Source organism: Ursus arctos, unplaced genomic scaffold (assembly GCF_023065955.2).
Source record: "Ursus arctos isolate Adak ecotype North America unplaced genomic scaffold, UrsArc2.0 scaffold_36, whole genome shotgun sequence".
Taxonomy (NCBI): Eukaryota; Metazoa; Chordata; class Mammalia; order Carnivora; family Ursidae; genus Ursus; species Ursus arctos.
In genome coordinates this window covers 23,260,164-23,285,746 of record NW_026623050.1, presented here as the reverse complement: position 1 = coordinate 23,285,746, position 25,583 = coordinate 23,260,164, and the positions used below count along the sequence as shown (strand labels likewise).

Sequence of the window (25,583 nt, the reverse complement as noted above, 5' to 3'; positions counted from 1 at the left end):
AACTCTTGTTTTTTTTTTTTTTTTAAGATTTTAATATTTATTTGACAGAGATAGAGACAGCCAGTGAGAGAGGGAACACAAGCAGGGGGAGTGGGAGAGGAAGAAGCAGGCTCATAGTGGAGGAGCCTGATGTGGGGCTCCCAGAACGCTGGGATCACGCCCTGAGCCGAAGGCAGATGCTTAACCTCTGTGCCACCCAGGCGCCCCATGGAGTGTGCAACTCTTGATCTCAGGGTTGTGGGTTCAAGCCCCATGTCGGCTGTAGAGATTACTCAAAAAAAAATCTTAAAAAAATAAAATAAAACAGAGAGAAATATAATCTTAAGTGTAATTTTCAGTGATCACCTTGGTAATGCAAAAGATGACTTTGGATTTTTTCCAGTTGAATTTATTTTTTATTATTTATTTGTTTTTTGTTTATTTAAAAAAAGATTTTATTTATTTATTTGAGAGAGACATCACATGCAGGATGGAAGGGTAGAGGGAGAAGCAGACTCCCCACGGAGCAGGGAGCCTGCCTCCAGAGCTGGATCCCTGGACCCTGGGATCTTGACCTGAGCCAAAGGCAGATGCTTAACCGACTGAGCCGACCAGGGGTCCTCCAGCTGAGTTTAAAGAGAAAGTGTCATTTGCCTCTAACCATTATAAGTTAATTTAAAAAATAATTATAAAAAATTAATTATATAAAATTAATTAATTATAAAAATACTGTGCCACACAAAACAAGATTGTCTAATAGCTAGAAATCAAAATACAATTTGTTGACACCACCACCAAAAGAGAATAGTAACAAGCACAGGTGACAGGCAACGTAATGTTTGCATATAATAACTCTTTCTTTTAAGAAAGGAAACAAAAATTCATGAGAATCTGCCATCTTTAATAATCTCATTCATCTCATTATAAATGGATGCTTTTAAATGATGGTTTTGGAACTACTGTATTTTTGAGCTTATTAAGGTTGGAGCAAAACTATAATAATTCATTTGTCAGACAAAGAAGCATAGTCTTGACTTATGTAAAGGGTAATAAATTTTAAAAATATACAGAATAAAAAGTATAGGAATTCCAATTTATTATTAGTAATGATACTATTAATACTTATATTCCCTAATTCAGCCTATTCAAATAGGATGCCAAATAGATAAAGAATATCTAGTTAAATGCCACCAGGAAGTTCTAGTTAATGAAATACAAGTTTTTTTCTCCCTTATTTGCCATATGAACATGGTCTGGAACTAGACAGTGGTAATGGTTGTATAGCAATGTGCATTTACTAAATGCCACTGAATCGTGTATTTTTATTTATTTAATTTCAATTTTTTCCAGCTTCATCAAGATATAACCAACATATAACATCGTATAAGTTTAAGGTGCATATGTGTTGATTTGATACACATATATCGCAAAAAGATTATCACAGTGGGGTTAGTTAACACCTCTATCACCTCACATAATTACCATTTCTTTTTTGTGGTGATAACTCTCTTAGCAACTTTCAAGTATATAATACAGTATTATTAACTATAGTCATCATGCTGCTCATTAGAGCTCCAGAACTTATTCATCTTATAACTGGAAGCTTGTACCTTTTGACCACCATTTCCTTCCCACCCACCCAGTCCCTGGTAAGCATCATTTTACTCTTTGTTTCTAAGCATTTGGCTTTTTTAGATTCCATGTATAAGCAAGATCACACGGTATCAGATCTCTGTCTGACTTATTTCATTTAGCATAAATGCCCTCAGGGTTCACCCATGATGTGGCAAATGGCAGGATTTCCTTCTTTCTCATGGCTGAATAATATTCTGTTGTATATATAGACATACACACACACACACACACACACACACACACACACACACGTATATCGCATCTTCTTTATCCATTCATCCATGGAGGAACACTTACCTTGTTTCCATGTTGCGGCTGTTGTGAATAATGCTGCAGTGAACATGGGAGTGCAGATATCGCTTCAAGATCCTGATTTCAATTCCTTTGGATGTATACCCAGAAGCGAGGTTGCTGGATCATAAGGTAGTTCTATTTTTAATTTTTTGAGGAATATCCATACTATTTTCCACAGAGGCTACACTAATTTACCTTCCTACCAACAGTGCATATGGGTTCCCTTTTCTTCACATACTTGCCAACACTTATATCTCCTGTCTTTTTGATGATAGCCATTCTAACAGTGAAGATTGTGGTTTGGATTTGCATTTTCTTGATGGTTAGTGTTGTACTGTTGGCCATTGGATATCTTCTTTGGAAAAGTGTCTATTCAGTTCCTCTGCCTATTTCAAAAACATTTTTAAAATTTATTTTTTATTCAAGTATAATTAACATACAGTATTATATTAGTTTCAGGTATACAATATAATGATTTAACAAGTCTATACATTTTTAGTGTAATTAGTGGATCATATGGTAATTCTATTCTTATTAAAAATTTTTTTAAAGTAATCTCTACAGCCAACATGGGTCTCGAACTTACAATCCCTAAGGTCAAGAGCTGTATGCTCTACTGACTGAACTAGCCAGGCACTCTGACTTTTAACTTTTTGAGAAACCTCCATACTGTTTTCCACACTGGCCGCACCAATCAACAGTGCAGAAAGTGTTCCTTTTTCTCCACATCCTCACCAACACTTATTATTTATGTTTTTGATTTTGGCCATTCTGATATAAAGTGATATATCATTGTGGTTTTTATTTGCGTTTCCCTGATGATTAGTGATGATGAGCAACTTTTCATGTGTTTGTTGGCCATCTGTACGTCTTCTTTGGAAAAATGTCTATTCAGGTCTTCTGCCTATTTTTAAATTTGATAGTTTGTTTCTTTGCCGTTGAGTTGTGTAAGTTCTCTATACATTTTGGATACTAACCCTTTATCAGATGTATGATTTACAAATATCTTCTTTCATTGTGTAAGTTGCCTTCTCATTCTGCTGATTGTTTCTTTCCTTGTGCAGACCCTTTCAGTTTAATGTAGTTCCACTTATTTGGATTTTGTTGCTTGTGCTTTTGGTTTAATAAGAATAAAATCATTGGCAAGACCAATGTCAAGGAGCTTTTTCTCTGTTTTCTTCTAGAAGTTTTACTATTTTAGGTCCTATGTTCAAGTCTTTAATCCTGGAATATGGGTTTAAAGAACCAAAGTGAGTTACTGAGAAACCAAACATAAACCAAACATGAGCTTCAAAGAAGTTGGGGTGAAGATCAGAGAGTTCTCTTCAGAGCTGGGAAAAACAGTGGTAAAGAGGACAAATTTGGGCAGGAGATTTAGGACCGTATGGTTTAAACTGCGGGCATTTAGAACAGCCAGTCTGATCTGCGACAAATTTTTAAAGAATTCAGAAAAATATGCCATAGGCTGTGTCTTTCCTTTCCGGGCTTGAAGGTCTTTCCATCTGTTTTGATCATCGGTGGCTGTCGCTTGTTGGGACTTTGCTTTCGTTTACTTGGTTGCTGTCCTGCACCACCAGAGGCAGAAAAAGAAGAAATAAAAATCTCCCTTCCTTGTGAAGTTTAGAAGAAGAAAGCGGCCTCTTAATATCTTTCACTCTCCCATTTTTGCCCTAGGGACGGTCTTCAGCAGTCGTAAGAACTAGCGAGCCCGGGCTGCTCTGCGGAGATGCGCTCCTGTTTGGGGGCGGGACCAGGGGAAACCCCGCCTCCTAAGCCCAATCCCAGCTCTCCGCCGGCGGACAGGAAGCGGCGGCGGGCCTAGCAGCCCGGGAACCGGCCCCCGCGCGCATGCGCGCGCCCCTGGGGTGCCTGGGGGAGGGGGAGGGGCGGGAGGAAGGGGTGCGGCTGGGCCTGCCGGTTGGGCACCGTGGATCACGTGGTGAGGAAGGAGGCGGAGGTCCGAGGCTCGGGGGAGGGAGGTAGAGAAGAGGGAAGGAGCGAGGGAAGGAACGCGGGGAAGGGAGGAAGGAAACGAACGAGGGGGAGGGAGGTCCCTGTTTTGGAGGAGCTGGGAGCTTTGCCGGCCCCTGAAGTGGAGCGAGAGGGAGGTGCTTCGCTGTTTCTCCTGCCGGGGGAGGTCCCGGCTTCCCGTGGAGACTCCGGACCAAGCCCCTTCAGCTTCTCCCTCTGGATCGATGTGCTGCTGTTAACCCGTGAGGAGGCGGCGGCCGCGGAAGATGGTGTTGCTGAGAGTGTTAATTCTGCTCCTCTCCTGGGCGGCGGGGCTGGGAGGTGAGGCACGACCCCGAGCGCCGGGGACGCTTTGACCACGGCGGACCGCGCGGCGGCAGCGGCGGCCGGGTCGAGCGGAGCCCAGTCGCGCCGCGCGCCGGGCGCGTCAGTCAGCCCGGCCGGCCGGCGGCGCCACTCCGGCGCGCAGCGCTCCCCGTTCCCTATTGTCCCCGGCGCCCCGACCGCCTTCTCTTCCGTGGCGGGCCAAGGAGGCTCCGAGCCTCCGCCGAGGCCTTCCCCGCCCCCCACTGCCCCAGCGGCAGGGGAGGCGGGGGTCGCCTCCCAGAGAAGCGGTCGGGAGATCTGAGTTGCCGGGCGTGAGCCGTGGAGCCCAGGCCGGTGGCTCCATACCTCCAGCCTGTTCGCCGGGTGCCGGGACGGGCTGCCGCCGCGGGGCCGGCGGTCTTTACCTCCCTCCTTCCGCCCCAGCCTCTGCCCGGTGGCGGATTCTGGAGTCCGCTCCACCGCGAGGAACCGCCGCGCAGGCTCGTGGGAAGTTGCGATGTGTGCCGCGGGGCTGGTGTATTGTTCTTTACCGGGCGCGGCGATCCAGACTGACCCGGTTCTGCAGAGGGGCCGCCGGTGGAGGGGTGACGGTGGTCCCCTGCTCGTCTGAGACGAGTCGCTTCCGCTCTCTGTAGTGCCCTGCCTCTGCCCGAGTGTTTGGAGAGAGCTCTCGGGAGGGTGTGTTTATGTTCAGTGAAAACATTCTGTTGCCCAGGGGAATGGGTTTGGTGGGGAGAAAGGTAAGCCGTTTCGGGATGTTCTTTGATCTGCTGTTTGGATTGGGTCTCTTAGAGGGACAAGTCCTTGGGTGACCCAACTTGAGTTTTCTTAAGCTCTCAGGTGGAGTAGAGGTACAGCGGTAGTTAGTGGGTTGTCAGACGGTGTCACCTCCCCCACCCCGCAAATTGGAGTTAAATTTACTGGAAGATAATTTCTTGATTACTCGGGTTTTGAAGACGATTTTTATGATCCTAGGACCAGCGACATAATTTTGTTGTTGTGTGAAGTGCTTTATGTGAGGGAAAGTTTTTGACTTCCCCCCAAAGTATACTTAAAAACCTCAAAGTATGCTTAAAATCATGGAATTGAAAAAATTACCGGAATGCTTCCGGTGAGTATAGCCTAATTTGATAATTTAGAGAATACTGTGTATTTTATGTAGTGTATTGTTTCTGTTCTTTGTCACTTTAACTGACGATTGCAGAGCCAAGCGTATTTTTGTCCTGAGTTCTACTCAGTCGGAGAATGATGCTTTGTGGGTACTTCTGTTGTAGTTTGTGGTGGTCATTTGCTAGATGTACATTCTAGATTAAGAGTTTCCAGTAGATGTTTAGTTTTAAGAAGTATCGTGTGCTAGAGACCCTTTATAAGGGCCTTTTATAACATTTGTGTTTGTGTTCAGAATGTGGCTTCCAACAAATCATTTCTGTCTGTTAACACTATTTGTGATTATAGTCAGGTGTTAGACTTGATTTCTATGAGGTGGTACAAAGAAAGACAAACACATGAGGTACTTTAAATTACTGAGGAGTGGTAGTATATAAAATGACCTTTGTTTTTAAGTGTGAAACAAGAAGAAGATAAATTGGTGTAGTCTGATGGTTGAAGAAAAAGTGAATTAGCAGCATCATTTTTGTGGGTTAAGACCGTTGGTACACGAAAATCTAAATTCAGGACTCTGGAGTCATTTATAAAGTATCATTTTGCATTAAACATTAAAAGGCTACGTACTTTTTGATGTTTAAGCAGAACTTTAAAAAAAAAAGACACTAAGAAACTTCCATTTTAAAATCAGCATCAAGATTGTTGCCTTTGGGTACATGGAGATATTTGTAATATTATTGTAATATATGCTATTTTTAAATATGAGTCTGAGCTATTTATGGTCAAGTTTGTAAGAAGTTTGTATGATGATATGTAGAATAGAATACACTCAAATATCTGTTTTAGCATATGAAAGAAATGAATGTTTATGTAGACGAGGAGAAGTTGTAGTGGAAATATGGATTTAATTTTATAGATTATTTTTATGTACTTAATGATTTTAGTTGCTTCCCCATTCTGATTTGTCATTGTTTTGTATTTTTTCTTGCTTTTAATATGATGGGTGGAAAGTTGGAAGAGAGAATGAAAGTGTTTAGAATCCTAAAACGTAAACTTTCCTAATGCTGTTCATTTCTAGCACGTGCCCTAGTTCGTTGTATATGTAGGAAGATACCATACAATTTCCAGAGTTCAGTAGGTGTTTATATACATATGTACTCAAATATATACATAAAATTGCTTTTCTTTATTATTTGTAACCACATGATAGAAATTTATTGGAACTATTCTAAGTAAATATAGCCCAAATAATTTTTATGTATGTGTGCTTATTACTTTTTAACACACATATTTTGGAGAGTCTTTTCTCTTTTTAAAAATTAATTGGTATGTTTGAGAGGTCAAAAGATACTTTAGTTCTAGTAGTAAATTCAATCCAATAGTACTTTGGTTTGATGAAATCATACATAAAATGAAGTTTAGAGTATGGCATGTTTTTTTATGTTTAAAAATCTGGCGTAAATCCTTTGTTTTGTACCATGCATTCTTTAGAAATAAGTTTTCTGGAAGTTTGGCCAAAAGTATTAAAAGTATCAAAGCTTAAGCTTAAATGATTTCTCTCATTTCTACCAGCAAATAAGGGTCTATGAAGTTGTTAATAAGAGAGACAGATTTGTCTCCATCTTTAAGGAGTTCTGACTGTTCATCTTTTTAATTTGAGATTGATAATCCAGTTAGCTGTATCATTTTTAAGGCCCATTCAAGCCATCCCCTACATTAACTGTATCTTTTCTGTATACACAAAACCTCTCTGAGTAGCAGGGGTTGAGGGAAATGGGCATAGTAGGCACCTCTGTTTTCTGATTTTTTTTAATAACTTGTTTAAGATCTTCAAGGGCGTTTATTTTTATCTGATTTCTTAAATTTTCCAAAGGACTTACAAGGTTAAGGAGGGGGAGTAAGGGGCATTTCTGTGAGGTCTATTGTGTATCTGATACTGTGTTAGGAGTTTCACTTTTCAACATTTATGAGAGAGTGGTGGTATTTTACAGTTGAAGAAATAGGCTTGAAGAAATAATTTCTTTAGCAATATCCACCTGCTAAGTGAATTAGACATTTAAACCCAGGCCAGCTTGACCTCAAGGCCTGAATTTTTTTCCCACTGCCCCTCATAACCTTTTTGAAAGCAATTTTCACACATTAGCTTAAAGGTGGCCCCTGGACTGAATCACCTTAGAGATGTGTTTTGTTGATTCAAAGTATCCTTAGGTTTCAGGTAGTTATCAACATTGAAAAATTGGGAAATTCCTCAATGAAATTCATGGATTCCTAGATTTTTTTTTTTTTTTTGAAAAAATTGGAAACCCAGGCTCTTCTGGGCTGCATTCCCATTGTCTATAGCAGAGTGGTAGAGCAGTCGCTGTCCCCTTTAGACTGGGCATGTGCTTACCAGTCAGTGCAGTTACTATCATTCCTACTGGTAATACACTTGGCCTGCTTCACTCATTTTTGTTACCTGTGCGGATCCTGTATGTTATTTGTATCTCTGTCTCGGCTTCAGTGTAGATGAATCCTATCTTTTAAAAATGTTTTTTTTGACTTTGACCTCTTATCCAACTTTTAAGGTGTTTTTTAATTCTTTATTTTCACAGTAGTCTTAAAACTTTGTTAACAAAAGCTGTGGCATGCACTATTCTTTTTATTTAGCAGAAGATTATTAAATATTAAAAAAAATCCTGTTTTCATAATAATAATTTGTAGGTCTTAAAGAATGATGTTTGAATTTTTCCAAATCACTTTATCTCAATGAGCAAATAAACCCATTTCTTTTTCTATTCAGATGAAACTCACAGAAAAAAATGGTTGAGGGTCATGCAAGTGGAAACTTAGGCTTTTTTTCTTTTAAAACAGGTAATAAACAGGGGTGCCTGGGTGGCTCAGTCATTAAGTGTCTGTCTTCGGCTCAGGCTGTGATCCAGCGTTCTGGGATTGAGCCCCGCATCAGGCTCCTCCGCTGGGAGCTTGCTTCTTCCTCTCCACTCCCCCTGCTTGTGTTCCCTCTCTCACTGGCTATCTCTCTGTCAAAAAAATAAACAAAATCTTAAAAAAAAAAAAAGAACAGGTAATAAACATAAACTCTGCCTTTGAAATTCATAAAATGAATAATACGTTCAACGATAAGCTACATTTTCCAGCATTGTTGGGAAATGACAGTGATAAGCTCAGATATGAGAAGATTGACAAGTAAGTGTCTGGGACCAGACTTGTAAAAATTTTGGCAATTTTTGATGGAAGTTTTTCTAGGGTACATTACACATTTACCGTGTCCTTAAAATGGGCTGATTTCAGTCTTTTCTTAAATGATTGAGGTTTAGTATAAAGAACAGCTTGTTACTGTTCTGGGCTCTATTGTAGTGTCTGTTTTTTTTCCCCCCAGAAACAATTGAAATGTGTATTCTAAATTTATTCTAGGTTATTGTGCTTTTTCTTCTTGTATCAAGTTTCAATGGTATTTCCAACTTTTTGGTTAGAATTCCCGGCTTTCTGGCAAACCTTGAGGATATCACCTTCTAATTAGTTGTTTCTAATACATTTTCTGTGGGGAAACTAAATAATCATACTTGATACACTTGCATGCAGAGTGGAATAAATAAGTTCTGCATCTTTTATGGAATAAAGTCCATGAACTTTAGATACATATATATATTTAGATACATATATATATATACATATATATATATGGGGGAACTAAATAATCATACTTGATACACTTGCATGCAGAGTGGAATAAATAAGTTCTGCATCTTTTATGGAATAAAGTCCATGAACTTTAGATACATATATATATTTTAAAACTTATTTTTTAAAGTGATGTGTTCACTTTTTTTTAGAAGATTTTATTCATTTGAGAGGCGCGCACACACACACACACACGCAAACACATGATGGGGGAAGGGCAGAGGGACAAGCTGGCTTCCTGCTGAGCAGGTAGCCGGAAGGAAGGAAGTCGGGCTTGATTCTAGGACCCCAAGATCGTGACCCAAGCTGAGCCCAAGGCAGATGCTTAACTGACTGAGCCACCTAGGCGCCCCTAAAAGTTTATTTTTAATGTATATGTTTTAGCTTGTGGAGTTTAGTGTTGAGGTTTTCTATTCTGAACAATTAGGATAATGTTGTACTAACGTATTTTGGTAGTTAAAGTGAGGCAAGGTGGAATGGAGAGAAAAAAACCAATAGATAACCAGAAAGACACACCAAATAAAATGCACACTCATTTGGTTGCGGGTAGATTATTTCCTAGATCTGAATCATGAGTACTTTGATTCCAAACTAGTATACTAGATTACTGATATTAAACATACCTTAAAATGTGCAATTGTGATATCCTTTGCAGAAATGCAAATTGTAAGTTAAGAAAAATATTCTCTGTGTTTAAAGGAGCAATTAGGTAAAAGGTAGATGGCAGAGTCTCTGGATACTGTGATACTGTGTTTTATTGTTAGTTTGTAGTAAGTTAACTGTTGTGTGTTACAGATTTGGTGAGATTGTGATTTTCATAAAGTTAAATTTGTCTGTCTTTGAATTGTATCGCATTCTAATGGTTAGAAAACTTTTGCCAAAGTTGGAGGTGTATTTTTGGGATGGCCTAACTTAAACTATATACGTGGAGTAACAAAAATGGAATTTGTGTGTGTGGAGAAGTTGGGGGGCGGGGCAGGTAGTCATTGGATATAGCTGCTAACACAAGTTTCCATGAGAGGCCTATGTGTCACTAATTGGGGGAGACAAATTGTACATACAGAAGGCTGTGGACAGAAAAACACAGGGATTTCAAATCTGAGCCCCAAGTCACAGGGCAGATGCTTCAAATTCTAGGAATTCATTTGCATTTGGTCTATTTGCACATGGGCAACTCTATGTGACATGCTTGGGTAAGGAGCCCCAGGTTTTGTTTTTTTTTTTTTGGAGGAATTGATTTATTTAAGGATTGTTAGTGATTCTTCCAAGCAACTCTAAAATGCCTGCTTTTGTGAATAAAAATCAGTAGTGGTGATTCTAACTAGTTAAATTGTCAATCTTTATACTAGGAAAATAAAGCAATGTTAATAAGAATAAATGGGGAAACTGTAATAATCCTACCAGTTCAGTTCCTATGAGGGCAGTAACATTGCTTTCCAGCAGTATGAAGGCTTTGCCCGGGTACTAGTGGGGACAGTCCTGTCTTACTAGGTTGCAGGAAATAGCAATACTGAGAATAGTTCTTAGAGAATGTAGGCTCCCTTTGATACTGGGTGAATTCATTCTGAAGCAATTACAATTCCAAGTAAACAGTGTGAGAGTGTGTACAGCAAGAACATTGCTGTTTACTCACCAGTTTATTGTATGTATGTGGTTAGTAGGAGTCATGAAGCTACAGTCTTTTTTTTTTTTTTTTAAGATTTTATTTATTTTTGAGAAAGAGAGAGCATGAGTGGGGAGGCAGAAGGGGGGAGGGAGAAGCAGATTGCCCGCTGAGCAGGGAGTCTGATGTGGGGCTCCATCCCAGGACACTGAGATCATGACCTGAGCCAAAGGCAGATGCTTAACTAACTGAGCCACCCAGGCACCCCATGAAGCAACAGTCTTGAGTGAGAAGTAAAAAACACTGAGTTTGTCAGCGTAGACAGAAATGCCAAGATATAAAAATACAGTTCCAATTATGTATTATAGTTGCAGTTGAAATGAGGATTTATTTCCCGAGTTGGGGAAAGCTTTTTGAGAAAAGAGAATGGCATAATAGTGTAGTAAGGTGCTTGTAGGTTTTCTTGCCTGGAATGGAGACTCCGTAGCAGAAAATAAGGAGAAGTGCTAACTCGGCCATGATAGCCAGGACTCCAATTATTCATATTCTAGGACATTATAACTTCAAGGTAGAGTGTTATGGAATGTTGGTTGGAGTCCGTGTTGAGGAGTTGGAATATGATACAGTAAGGAATAAATTAGTTGGTTGATGAATTGTGTGTTTGAGTTCTGTATTAGGGTAGCAATTGTAGAAATAAATAAGGCTGGAAAAGAAATCTCATGGAAGAAAAACCGATAAAACTTGGCAGAAGTTTAACATGAAGCTAACAAAATTTATTGAAGGCTCACTCTGTGTTGAATTTAGATCTCAGAGGCTGTTGCATTGGAGAGAGTGTGTTTTCATAAAACTTAGAGGACCTCAGTCTTTGAAGTTGAAAATAAGACATCTTAAGATTTTGAATCTAAATAGGTTCTAGTTTGGTATGTGTGTCATAGTCTGGGATTTTATCTGACTAGCAATCTAATATTTTTGTTGGGGCTTGGTTAAAACTTTGCATATCTTTCAGAAATATTTGTCTCGTCATTTGGGAAGCACTGCTCCAGAACTATAAAATAGAAGTTTGGTGAATTTAGAGTGGAGGGGGGAGAGGTTAGATTTTTTTTTAAGTAGGTTCCACACCCAGTGTGGAGCCCATCATGAGGCTCTCACTCATGACCCTGAGATCAAGACATGAGCTGAGATTAAGAGTCAGATGGTTAACCAACTGATCCACCCAGGCGCCTGGGAGAGGTTAGAATTAAAGATACATTAACAATTATATTTTTGCAGGTATATATTTGTTATCAAGTTGGAATTAGGCTCTTTGGTTCAAGAATATGCTTGATACTTTTGATTTTTACATGAATTGTGAACTTCCTATTTTAGAGACAAAATAGGGAAAAGAATATGATCTTTGTGTTTGAGGCAAATGTACATATATGATTTTTGGAGCAGAATTTTCTGTTTGCCTTTGCTTGCATCGATGATGGTAAGGGATACAATACACATATTTAAACTTTGGATTTAGTTTTCATAAGAATACAAATAGAATCCTATACTTATGAGTTGGATGGGATATTAATTTGTTACCTCTTTTCCTAAGAATTAATTGGGATACGTTTGTAAAAATGCTGGAGACTGTAAAATGTTATGCAAATATTATAAAAATTCAGTTGTTTCCAGGCCTGCTTTCATTTGGAATCTATTAGTTTCAAAATATAGATGGATAAAATGTATTTCTAGAAATTGAAATGCTAGAAAGTTGATACCAAGCATTAGAATATAGAACTTAAGAAAATCCATAATTCCTTCTCCACAGTTTTATCACTTTTTAATATAAATCATTCAATCTTTTAAAATGCTTATTATTATTATGAATTTGCATTGTATTTATGCAGTTTTGTATCCTTTAAAAAATTGATTTGTAGTTAAAGTGTATATGCAGAGCGGACACTGAAATATTTATAGTCTAGAGACAGTTTTGGTTGTCATACCTGGAGGGGTGCTACTGGCATCTAGTGGGTAGAGGCCAGAGATGCCGCTAAACGTCTTACAGTGCACAGGACAGCTCCCGCAACAAAGAGTTCTGTGACCAAAATGTTAGTAGTGCTGAGAGTCAGAAACCCTGCTCTAGAGGAAATTTGAGTCGTTTTACCTTTTTTTTTTTTTTAAATTTCTGATAGTTTGCTGTCTTAATTGGTTACTCAAGTTTCATAAGCTTCCGTATTTCTTTCCTGTTCAAGCCTTTTTCTCCTAGTGTCCTCTGCGCTGCAGCTCTGAAAAATTTACTTTATCATTTATCTTCCAGCCTTACCCATTCTTCATCTTCCAGTTTGTGGTTGAGAAGTAAATCTGATTCTGTTAATTTATAATAGCAACTGAATGACTGATAACTCATGAATATTATTTAAACACCAAACCAAAACAAACGAGTTGCTTGTTTTCCCAGAAGAGCCAAAGATAGTAGGATTTTCGTTTCTGTGGGGTAGTTTTGAGGGACTCAGCCAGCAGCTTCTGTAACTCTATCTTCAGAATTAGTTCTACTCAGTTTCAACTTTTCACAAAATATTTCCTTCAAAATTTTAATGCATAAGTTCTCAAAATTTTCATATCTTTTTTATAGCTCTGTTTCCCCTTCCTCTTATTATCATCGTTAACACCTTTGGCAGAATTGTTTTATTTGCACATCCAGATTTCCTGGAAGGAAGTAGAGGTAGATGCTTTGGGGAGTCATATGGGAGAAGGGTGAGGTAATGAGAGAGTGGGCTTAGGATAAAATGTGAGTGTGGGGTAGATACACACCAACACGGAGTTGTGGCTGAACACATTGTGTGTGTTTTATTTAAGTAGGTTGAAAGTCACAGTCCCTTATATGGGTTACTGTCTATACTTGTGTCTGCACTTATTTGAAATTGTACAAAGGCATTTCAAATGAGCATAGAAATCTAAATTATGTACATGTTCCATTTTCGGATTTATAAGTTGTATTTCATACATTAGTGGTAGAAATTTAATACATTCAGTATGTTTTAATCATTGATGTTGTTTGCCCTTTGTGATTGATTTAGTTTATAATTAAAAAAAAAGAGCTACTTATTTTAGCTTCTGAGCCAGCTAGCTTTATTATTTTTAATTTTTAGAAACCAGTTCATCTCAAAAAGTGGGTGTGTTGAAATATGCTTATAATTGTAGGACACACCCTACTATTTTGAACTTTTATTGGAACTGTTAGGTGTAGATATTTGCTTGTAGGAAATGATCTGACTCATTTCTAGTGAAGAAATTGATACTGTGGCTTAAGTTTGAAGTCACATTGTAGAAATAACTTTTGCTTTGCTTTTTTTTTTTTAAGATTTTATTTATTAATTTGACAGAGAGTACAAGCAAGCGGAGCTGCAGGCAGAGGGAGAGGGAAAAGCAGGCTCCCCGCTGAGCAGGGAGCCTGATGGGGGGGCTGGATCTCAGGACCCTGGGATCATGACCTGAGCTGAAGGCAGACACTTATCTGACTGAGCCACACAGGCCCCCCCAGAAGTAACTTTTCTAAGAGCACAGTAAAGGTACTTACATATATTGCTGAGATATAGGACATGATAGTTCCTGGAAGTCTTACCTTTCTCATACAAGAGAACAATTTTGTTAGTGGTATTTGGTGCTTCAAGATCAGAGTGAATATATATCAAATAGAAGAAGCATTGGTCAACACAGTGTGATGTTTAAGACACAGTTGATGACTCAAGTTTCTCAGGAAGGAAATACACTTTTATGTCGGGGGAAAATGCTCTTGGTACTTAATTTTAGAATTATACAAGTGAAAAGTCTGTTGAAAACAACTTGATTACAAGTAATTTTTCTGAGGAATGGAAATGTGCCAGCCTTAGCTTCTTTTTACACATCCTCTCATTTATTGTAATTGAGTTTTTCTGTAAATAGGAAGATCTGTAATGTCAAAACATGTTTGCCGATTTTTCTTCCCCATTCTTAAAATTGCAGAATAAAGTTTCGTTGATATAGATAGGAAAAAAAAGTTTGTTATGTAATATTGCTGTCCCACACAAAGATAATGATATTGACCCACCATCAGTGAGATACATTCTGATTATCTTTTCGTCTTGATGTTAATGAAATTTTCATGCTACGTTTTTTGCCCTATTCTTATATTTAATTTAGATTGGAACAGAAGATTGTAGGTTTTGAATTCAGAAGTTGGGAAGGAAGCTTTTGTTTGCAGCATTCCTGGAAAGTAAGATGCTTCCTACCCATGAAATATGGAAAATATTCATAATGTCTAGCGTTTATGGAATACTATATGCCAGGTACTGTTCTTAGGGCATTTTGTTTATTAACCCAATCTTTACAACATCTCTGTAAGATAGGTTGTGTTATTTTCATTTCACAAATGAGGAAGCAGGATCAGGGAGGATAACTTCTTCAATGTCAGAGAAGTCATATAGCTATTAATTAGGGAAAATCAGGATTTGAATCTGGTCAGTCTGGCTCCAGAATTCATGCTTTTAAACACTATACTGCCTCTAAGAAACATATCTCATGTTTTAAAGGCATTGTATAGTGAGGTTGTTAGATTCTGCCTTTGTACAAAGATTGAATTATTTTGTCATCAGTTTAGGCTCTTTACACTTAAAATATTTGAGCATTTGGCTTTTGGTCAGTCAGGTTCTTTACAAGGTTTTTGTTTTTACATTAGAAAATGTTTACAATTAAGGAGAGGAAAGTACCTTATAGAACATTTTATTCATAATACCATATTAATTTTGTCATAAATTTGTATATGTTCATTTTTTAAAAGCTTGAGGATACACAGTAAGTCTCTGGATGGTGAAATATAAGTTATGTGTTTCTACAGTAATCAGGAAACAAATTTTTTTAAAAGCAGATTACCTTTAGTAAAAACCAGGATCCAGAGTCACCAGACTTTTAAAAAAGTTACAGGAAGTAAAAATACTATTCTCGGGATGCCTGGGTGGCTTAATCAGTTAAGGGTCTGCCTTTGGCTCAGGTAGTGATCCCAGGATCCTGGGATCAAGTCCCACATTGGGCTCCTTGCTCAGGGGGGAGCCTGCTTCTCCCTCTGCCTGCTGCTCCCCCTGCTTGTGCGTGCGCTCCCTCTCTCACTCTTGCTTTCACAAATAAATAAAATCTTAAAAAAAATACTATTCTCAAACCATAAAAAAGGAGACACTTTCTAAGCTCTCCAGTGGCAAGGAGACCAAGTTGTTTTTTTCTACTTTTTAGAACTTGCTGGCCATTTTTCTACTACTCTTGCAAGTAGGTTATTTTTCTGATATTGCTTTACTTTTTCCCGGTTTTTCTGTTAAAATAAGTTTTGAAAATTAGTTATGTTTTCTCCATTTAATAGATCCAATCCAGTTATCCTTTACCAATTTTACACATAGGCATTTACTCAATATATGCTATATTTTTTCCTAACTTTGTATCTTAAAAGCTTCTATACTGAGAGGTTGGGAGTATATATCGTCCAATTAACATTTGTATACCTTTGATCTAAATTTTGTTTATCTTTTGGTTATCTTTGGTTGTCTTTTGGTTATCTTTTGCCATTCTTGCTTTATCACTCATTTAAAAAATATATGTAAAAAAATATGTATTTATATATTTTTTTCCTCTGAACCATTTGAAAGTAAGTTGTACCACTAAAGACTTCATTATGCATCTCATAAGATTAATGACATTGTCTTACATAACTAATAAGATTACTTTCTCTTTTTAAGTGAGGGGATGTTCAAATTTCCCATGAAGCTTCTAAGTACTAGGCACCATGTGAATTTATTATATGCTTTCTGAGGGCCAGATTTCTGTCAACTATAACTAAGGACAGAAAGTAAAATGTTGGGATGCTTTTATATATGGCTAAAATAAAGTAACAGTAGAGAAAGGAGGAGATATTGACAGAATACTGCAGGATGAAGCTATTATGTAGGAACAATGGCGCAATAACCTAGTAGCCTATAGGTTATCACATTGTTATGAGGACGTCTTAGGATAAACATGCTAATAAGGATGAGCCTGGCTCAAGATGTTAAAGTAGAGGAAAAAATTAATTGGTTCAAATGGAAAGATATTTGGACATAGATAAATTTCAGTTTTCTAGAAATTTTCCTCAGTGGAAGCTGTCATTTTCCACTGATGTCAGATTACTAACATCTTACTTGTACTTTAGGTTAAATGTATTTTATTTTCATCATTGTGAGATAACAGATTTGTTTCTCCATTGCTAAGGACTTTACATGAGAACATCATTAGTAAGTATTCTATTCTTATTAGAAGGAATAAAAAGGTGTAACAGATTGCTGTCCTTTGAGTCCTTCTTGTTAACCTTCCGTCTTTCATTTTGCCCCTCATGGGTATTGTATCAGAGTGATAAAAAAAAAAAAATACCCAAAACCTGCAGGTGTGTATTCAGAGGCAACAAGAGAACATTAGTTATTTTTCGTTATTGTTTTGTTTTTTACTCATATATTTGTTGGCTGTGTTTCTTTTTGTACAAATCTATTTCATGTAAATAAAGGATTTAACTTAGAGGAAGAAAATAGTCTATTATGGGCCATAAATCACATGTTAATTTAAGTTGCAACAGACCTTTGGAAGAAGTAGTTTCTGTTCCTGCATTTAATTATTAGTTGCTTTAAATAGCCCCTAATATAGTGATGACACCCCATATTTATTTGTATCTCTAGCCTAGACCTCTCCCTTTATTTCCACCTTCCTGTATCTTAGCTGTATATTGGGTTAAATGTCTAGTGGGCATCTCAAACTTAACATTTCCAAAACCAAACTTTTTTTTTTTTTTAAGATTTTATTTATTTATTCGACAGAGATAGAGACAGCCAGCGAGAGAGGGAACACAAGCAGGGGGAGTGGGAGAGGAAGGAGCAGGCTCATAGCGGAGGAGCCTGATGTGGGGCTCGATCCCATAACGCCAGGATCACGCCCTGAGCCGAAGGCAGACGCTTAACCGCTGTGCCACCCAGGCGCCCCCAAAACCAAACTTCTGATTCTCCTCACCCCCTCTGCCTTTTATAGTCTTTCCCATCTCATAAATGGGAGCTCCGGTGTTTAGTTGTTGCTCAGGCCAAAAATTTTGAGTTATCCTTTATTCTTCTTTCTTTTACCCTTTGCATGCATTCCATCAGCAAATCCTGTCAGCTCCTTCTGCAAAGTATGTGTGGACTTTGAATATTTCTCACTAGTTCTGCTGCTACTACCCTGATTGACACAAGCCAACATCCATCTCACTTTAATGACTGTAAATCCTGCTAACTGTTCTCCCTGTTCTCTTGTTCTCCCAGTCTTTTTTCAACATAGCAGTCAGTGTGATCCTGTTCAAAAGGTACTCCTTTTGTCAAAACCATCCATCGGCAGATTGTATACTTTAAAATGTTTCAGATGGTAAGTTTTATATTATGTGAACTGCACCTCAAAAAAAGCAATAGCTAAATAAATAAATAAATAAAAACCCCATTCAGTGGCTTACTATTTTAAGTAAAAGCCAGAGTCCTTCTAAGTGGCTTGTGAGGCCCTACGTGATGTACATTGTATGCTTATGTCCCCTGCAGTACCTCTACTCCCCCTTGTTCATTTCTGCTCCAGCTACACAGAGCTCTGTAAAAAATGCCAAGTTTGTTCCTGTCTCAGGGATTTTGCCCTTGGTGGTCATTTTACATGCAACCCTTCCCTTCTAGGTTGCTGTATTATCTACCTTCTGTGTTTTTCATTTTTAAATTAAAACAATTTTTTAAAATAGTGGTGAAATACACATAACATAAAATTTACCATCATGAGCATTTCTGTGCAGTTCAGTGGTTGTAAGTATAGCAGTCCCGCCTTAACTGTGGTTTCACTTTCCATGGTTTCAGTTACCTAAGGTCAGCCCCAGTTCAGAAGTAGGTGATCCTCCTGACTTAGTGTCAGAAGGTCAGTATTAGTCTAACTCTGTGTCACAATGCCTGTGTCATTCACCTCACCTTATCTCATCACTTAGGCATTTTATCATCTCCTATCATCACAAGAAGGAAGCGTGATTACCGTACAGTAAGATATTTTGAGAGAGCACATCATGTAACTTTTATTGCAGTATTCTAATTGTTCTATTTTACTGTTAGTTATTGTTGTTATCTCTTATGGTGCTTAATTTATCAGTTGAACTTTATCATAGATATGTATGTATAGGAAAAACCATATGTCCAGGGTTGGTGCTGTCACTGTTTCAGACATCTGCTGGGGGTCTTGGAATGTATCGCTTGCAGATATGGGGAAGGAAAGGACTACTGTACACTTACATTGTTGCTCTTGGCTCCCTCTGAGTCTTTGCTCAGATGTTAGTGAGGTCTTCCGATTACTTCATATGAAAAAACCAATCCTTTGCTTGGCGTTCTATTTGCTTACTCAGTGAATACAATCTTATAGTCATCTAAATTATTTACTTATTTTATTTTCTGTCTTCCTTCTCTAGAATAAAGCATCATGAGGTCAGTAAATGTTTTTATACACTCCTGTATTCTCAGCACCTGAAACAATGGCTAGGATATTAGTAAGTGCCCATTATATATGTGTTAAGTGAATAGATGAATGACTATTGAACTAAATAATTTTATTTTTTGTGAATTATGTATGAATCCTAAGTTTCTAAGTATGTGTGGAAAAAAGTCTTGAAAGCTTCTAATTAGTCTTTTTACTTAAATTGACTTTAACGTAGAATAAAACTACCAAATTTGTTAGTGTATTGGTTTTGCTCATGGAGTGTTTTTATATGTTCTGTTGATTAAAAAACTAGGTAGGTTGAATGAGTTTGAATTTTCTCTGTAAAAACCAGGTTGCTTTTTCTCAACTAGTATGTGTTCCTATTTTTAAAAATGTTACTTTTAAAAAAGATTTTTTATTTTTTTTAAGTAATCTCTATACCCAGTGTGGGACTCAAACCCACAACCCCGAAGAGTCACATGCTCCACCGACTGAGCCAGTCAGCCCCCCCCCCCCCCCGCAAAATGTTATTTTTTGAAAGTTTACTTACTTAAGTAATCTCTACACCCAATGTGGGCCTTGAACTCATGAACCCAAGATAAATAGTTGCATGCTCTTTTTGACTGAGCCAGCTAGGTGCCCCTAAAAGTGTTATTTTTAAAGCATTGAGCAGTTGTCATTCACTGCAAAGTTAGGCTGCAAGGGGAAATGTAGAGTGTCTTCATACTTATCTGATTATACTCAAAAAAACTTAAACTTTATTTTTAACTTGTTAACTTTATGTTAAGATGAAACTTTTTTTTTTTTTAAAGATTTATGTATTTTATTTGAGAGAGAGAGAGCGTATGCACACAAGTAGGTGGAGGAGCAGAGGGAGAAAATCTTCAAGCGAATTCCCTGCTGAGCGTGGAGTCCCACGCAGGGGCCTGATACCACGACCCATGAGATCCATGACCTGAGTCAAAACAAACTGAGCCACCCAGGTGCCCCAAGATGAACTTTTAAAAACCCATTTTCATTTCGGACTAAATTTAGAATCACAGAATGTTAGAGCTAGAGGGAGGCCTTTTAGGTGGGTCACTTAATCTTTCTGTGCCTCAGTTTAAGGTTAATTATACTTGTTCTTTACAGTTACGAGTTAAATTAGATAATGATTTAGCCATAATTTACTGAATTTTTACCTGTTATGTACTGTACACTATTGTAAGCCCTTTACCTATATTAGTTGTTTTAATCCATATAACAACACTTTAGGTACAGATACTGCTATTTCATCTGTTTTATAGATGGGGAAACTGAGGCACAGATTAAGTAATTTTTCCAAGATCCCTAAATTAAGTAAGTGGCAAGCTGGGATTCTAACTCATGAAGTTTAGTTCTACTTATAAATAAAGATAATGCTTGCTAAACTGTTAGAACATGAAGTGAGATATGTTGACCTGCCATGGTTATTGAAAAACTTAGTTGCAACAGGAATATGAGAGTTACAATTGTCCAGAAAGTCATGTAAAATGGTGATAAAAACTGCATAGGTAATTACAGAGATAAGCATCTGAAATGCAGTTGTAGCATCAGTAGAAGATTTTTTTAAAATTACCTGGTGAATAAACCTATAATAATTTTATTTTTAACCAATTGCATTTTGCAAATGCTAGGCCTGGTAGAAATTCTGGTACTTCTTGGGTAAGTGTCATTAGACCATGTATTTTCTGATGATTGCTTTGTGCTTCTCTTATCAGCAAGGTATAGGCTGCTTTCTTTATAAATATGAATGAAAATGGAAATTTCCGTGAAACATTGACTAGATTCATTAATTCTTTTTTTTTTAATTTAAATTTTGTTAGTTAACATATAGTATAATATTGGTTTCTGGAATAGACTTCAGTGATTCATCAATTACATGTAACACCCATTGCTCATCAGAACATGTGTGCTCCTTAATACCCATCACCTCTAGCCCATCCCCCACCCACTTCCCTCCATCATCCCTCAGTTTGTTCTCTATAGTTAAGAGTTACTTATGGCTTGTTTCCCTCCCCCCCAATATGTTCATCTGTTTTCTTTCTTAAATTCCATATATGAGTGAGATCATACGGAATTTCTCTTTCTCTGACTTACTTCACTTAGCATAAAATACTCTTAGCTCCATCCATGTCGTTGCAAATGGCAAGATTTCATTATTTTTGATGACTGAATAATATTCCATTGTATATATACACACCACATCTTCTTTATCCATTCATCAATCGATGGACACTTGGGTTCTCTCCGTAGTTTGACTGTTATTAATGATGCTGCTGTAAACATTGGGGTGATGTACCCCTTTGGGATTCATTCATTCTTAAAGCAAATATTTATTGAGCATCCATTTTCTTTGTCACTCTATTCTAGGCACTGAGGGTACATCACTGAACAAAATAGAGTCCTTCTTTTCTTTCTTTTTAAAAGATTTTATATATTTGAGAGAGAGACAGAGATAGAGCACAAGTGGGGAGGAGAGGGAGAACTCCGCAGGCTCCCTGATGAGTAGGGAGCCGGATGTGGGGCTCGATCCCAGGACCCTGGGATCATGACCTGAGCTGAAGGTAGACGCCCAACCGACTGAGCCACCTAGGGCCCCATAAAGTCCTTATTTTCATGGAATTTATATTCTGGTGATGAAGGAATATATGTCAATAAGAAATAATATGAAAAAAAATAAAGCAGGATATTATTATTTTTTTAAAGTTTTATTTATTTAACTAATCTCTATGCCCAGCATGGGGCTCAAACTCACAACCCAAAGATCAAAAGTCGCATGCTCTTCTGACTGAGCTAGCCAGTCACCCCTAAAGCAGGATATTAGAATGTGAATGCCTGGGACCTAAGCTTTTAGATAGGGTGACCAAAGACAGCTTCTGAAGAAATTGAGTAGACACCTGAATAAAGTGTGGTGTCCAGCCGTGCTTTGGGAGAAGACGTTCTAGGCAGAGGGACAATAAGGAGACTAATGTGGCAGATAAAATAAGGGGAGAATGGTGAGACAGTATGTGGGACTCGATCCGAGAACTCTGGGATCATGACCTGAGCCAAAGGCAGACGCTTAACCGACTGAGCCACTCAGGCGCCCAGAGACCTGGATTCTGAACTGAGCAGACGTGTGCTTGCTGAAGTTTTGCCGATAGTGTGCATCTTCGGACAGTTTTTTTTTTTTTTTAAGATTTTATTTTTCTAAGTAATTTCTGTACCCAATGTCGGGCTTGAACTTTCAAAACCCCGAGATCAAGAGTCGCACGCTGTATTGACTGAGCCAGCCATGTGCCCTGACATTTTTAACAGATTTTCCCCTAGTTGTATGGTTGTTTCTCTGGTAGAAAAGTGGCATTGTCGAGAGGCAGGGTAGTGTTGGTGTTTTTCATGTGATATTTTTGGGTTAACTGTGGGTTGTATTGCTGGCTTCTAAGGATACCTGGATAGTCTTGAAGAAGATAAAAGTGGGGAGGATTCCTGCCTTATTGTCAAGTAATAGAATAATAAATACAGTCCAGTACTGTAGATGTAGTTTTTCTTCCTTATGATCTTCTTAGTAACATTTTCTTTTCTCTAGTACTTTATTGTAAGAATGTAGTATATAAAATATATAACATACAAAATACGTGTTAATTGGCTGTGTTATTGGTAAAGCTTCTGGTCAACAGTAGGCTGTTATCAGTAGTTAAGTTTTTGGGGATTCAAAAGTTGTATGCGTATTTTCAACATTTACCTGCAGGGGTGTGTATGTGTTGGTGCCCTAATTTCCACATCGTTCAAGGGTTGTCTGTACTTGATTAGGAATTGGGAGTAGACAAATAGGCAGCTTAGAAGAAGGGAATCAGGAAGATCTGCAACAAAGGGAGATCATATACAAAGGTGAGTAGGTCAGAGGCCAAGCTCTGTACCAAAAGAGTTGAGGAAATGAGTGAATATTTAACTGCATCAGTGAGGTTTGGTGATAGAGCTGCATTCTGCCCCTACTTTTTGAGCTTTTGACTGGTTGCTGAAGTATAGGAACAAATCTCAGTTGAGTAGGTCCAGACTCTGTATGTGGGAACAGGCAGTTTTGTGGTATCCGACAGAGCTAAGTAGTGCAGAAGGTTGGAGATCGGCATGGGCTCCCGTGGAGTAAACGGTGCCAATTTCATTCACTGGCTGTGGGATCAAGGGTCTACATATATATTTTCTGGGTCTTTAAAAGGTATGTTCTTATTTGGTATTTTATTACATGATTTTCTGCATCTTAGAAGTAGATGTCAGTTTAGGTTTTGAAAGGTCCCTGCCATATGCTGTATTTTGATATATTTTTTTTCTCTTCAGTTTTTTTTTTTTTTGGAAGATTTTATTTCTAGGTAATTTCTGCACCCAAATGGCACTCGAACCCACAACTCTGAGATCAAGAGTCACATGCTGTACAACTTGTAGGCAGCCACGCGCCCCTCTCTTCAGTTTTTTATAATTACATCAGAAATATGAATGTGAATGGTGGCTTGCCTTGTTTATGATGAGGGTAATAGAATTATTGCAGAAAATCATGAAGTAGTTGAAACCAGAATTATCTTCTTGGCACTGCCTCCTATTTGCTGTGTGACTCTGGGCTTGTTACGTATCTCTCAAACCTCAGTTTCCTTTAAAATGGGCTAACAGTTCTTACTTTATATGTCTTTTGGGAGGGTTAAATGGAAAAAAAATGTAGAACACTACAGAGCCTGGCAGATTGCAAGTGCTCAATACATTTTACTTATTATTAGATCCAATTTTAAACATTATTTAATTAAATACTTAAGTTTATCTCATCAAAGTATTTTTGTACGTAGCGAGCTATCAGTGTACACTTAAAGCAATTAGAATACATTTTAAAAATAAAATAGGCATATGTAGTTTTGGATTTTTAAATTTTCAGTTTAAAGATGTGATATGTGAAGCTTTTTTTTTTTTTAAACAAATGTCTTTTAGCCAGATTTTCATGTGAATTTTAAAATACTAGATTTCTAAAGTAGGAATGGGAAGAAACAACCTTAGCATCATATTATGAATATATTATATGATAAAAACTAAAGATAGTCTTGTAAAAATCAGGAGCAAAATAAAAATGCGTTACTGTTCTTTAGCATGGTTTGTTAGTCCTGGTTAATGTAATAAGTTTTTAAAAAAGATAGAATTACAAATAGATGAATAAAAGATTTAAATAGGAAAAGCAGAATCAATAAAGTACCAGCTAAAAAGAGAGAGCGAAAATAATATTCTTAGAAAATTGCATGCAAAATCAAGGGGCTCATGAATCCCCTGCAGAGGCACATGAATCTCATGTTAGAACTCGTGTTGTAGAGGAAAAAAAGATGGTTTATAACTAGTCAGTAAGTGCTGAAGTGACTTTCTACAGATTTGTTGCCTGTTTTATAATGTTCTGCCTATTCAACTCTGCTGTTGTAGTATGAAAGCAGTGACAGAAAATACGTAAATGAATGAGCATATAACTGTGTTGCAAAACAGGTGGCCGGCTGCAATAGGCTTTTGGGTTAATTTGCTTACCTCTGTTTTACATTATTTGGGAACTTTTTCTAATCAGGATATTACCTGTGATATCAGGTAAGGCGTTTCTTGCTTAAGCAGTAGCACCTGTGGTAACTAGGCCTATTAATGCACTATTAAATGCTTAGATTGAAGCCAGCATGTAGAAGAAGAAAGATACAGCTGCTCGTAGAAGTCAGGGAATTTCTGTATACAGAAACGTTGCAGGGCATCTGGACGTTGGACGTGCATACAGATCGCTGGGAATCATGTAGGTCTGGGTAGAGCCTGAGTTGCTTGGGAGAGTCCCAAGGGGAGTGTAGGATTTTGCATTGCTAACAATTCCCCGGGAGATACCCATGCAGCCAGTCCCTAAAACACAATTTGAATAGGATAGTTCTGTGTGTCAAGACTGAAACATCCACAAACACAAATTTCCAGTCTCTGTGGCAATAGTTAATGAACGAACTCGCTATTTGAACACGTGAGTAGTAGGCTCCCAGATTTTCTTTTAGCTTTTTGGCTTAAATGTTGAGTTGGAACTTCAGTACTGCTAAGAAGTTCTTGAAAATGGTGTAGTTTCTACTTTGTTAACTGATATTTTCCCTTGATGTTTGGTTTCCCCCAGTGTTCTTTTGGAACCTGTGATCACTAGTTGTCATTTAATTTCTTTGTCTCCTCCATTTCTTACTACTTATGTCTTATTAACAAAAATATATTTTTGAATAATGAGTCATTTACAGCTTGCTTAGTAGTTTCTTGGAGGTGAGCAGAATGTTGATTTCATTAGTTTTCCTTAAAGAAGACAAGTTGTAATATTTGAGTTGTCTGTTTTTGATTCTGGACTTTTGTTTTTGAAAATTTTAGAACTTAGGGAAAGGTAGGGGCGCCTGGGTAGCTCAGTCATTAAGCGTCTGCCTTTGGCTCAGGGCGTGATCCCTGGGTCCTGGGATGGAGCCCCACATCAGGCTCCTCTGCTGGGAGCCTGCTT

The 25,583-nt window shown here is 37.9% G+C and overlaps 1 protein-coding gene across 1 annotated transcript in view; it reads left to right on the top strand.

Annotated features, from left to right (window-relative positions):
• Positions 1 to 3,842: 3,842 nt before the first annotated feature.
• Positions 3,843 to 25,583, top strand: part of ADAM10 (ADAM metallopeptidase domain 10) — a 132,208-nt gene continuing 110,467 nt past the window's right edge. The window contains exon 1 of the mRNA XM_026518578.4: positions 3,843 to 4,200. Within this exon, the coding sequence (XP_026374363.1) occupies positions 4,146 to 4,200 (55 nt within the window). The 5' untranslated portion in view covers positions 3,843 to 4,145. The remainder of the gene's footprint in view (positions 4,201 to 25,583) is intronic.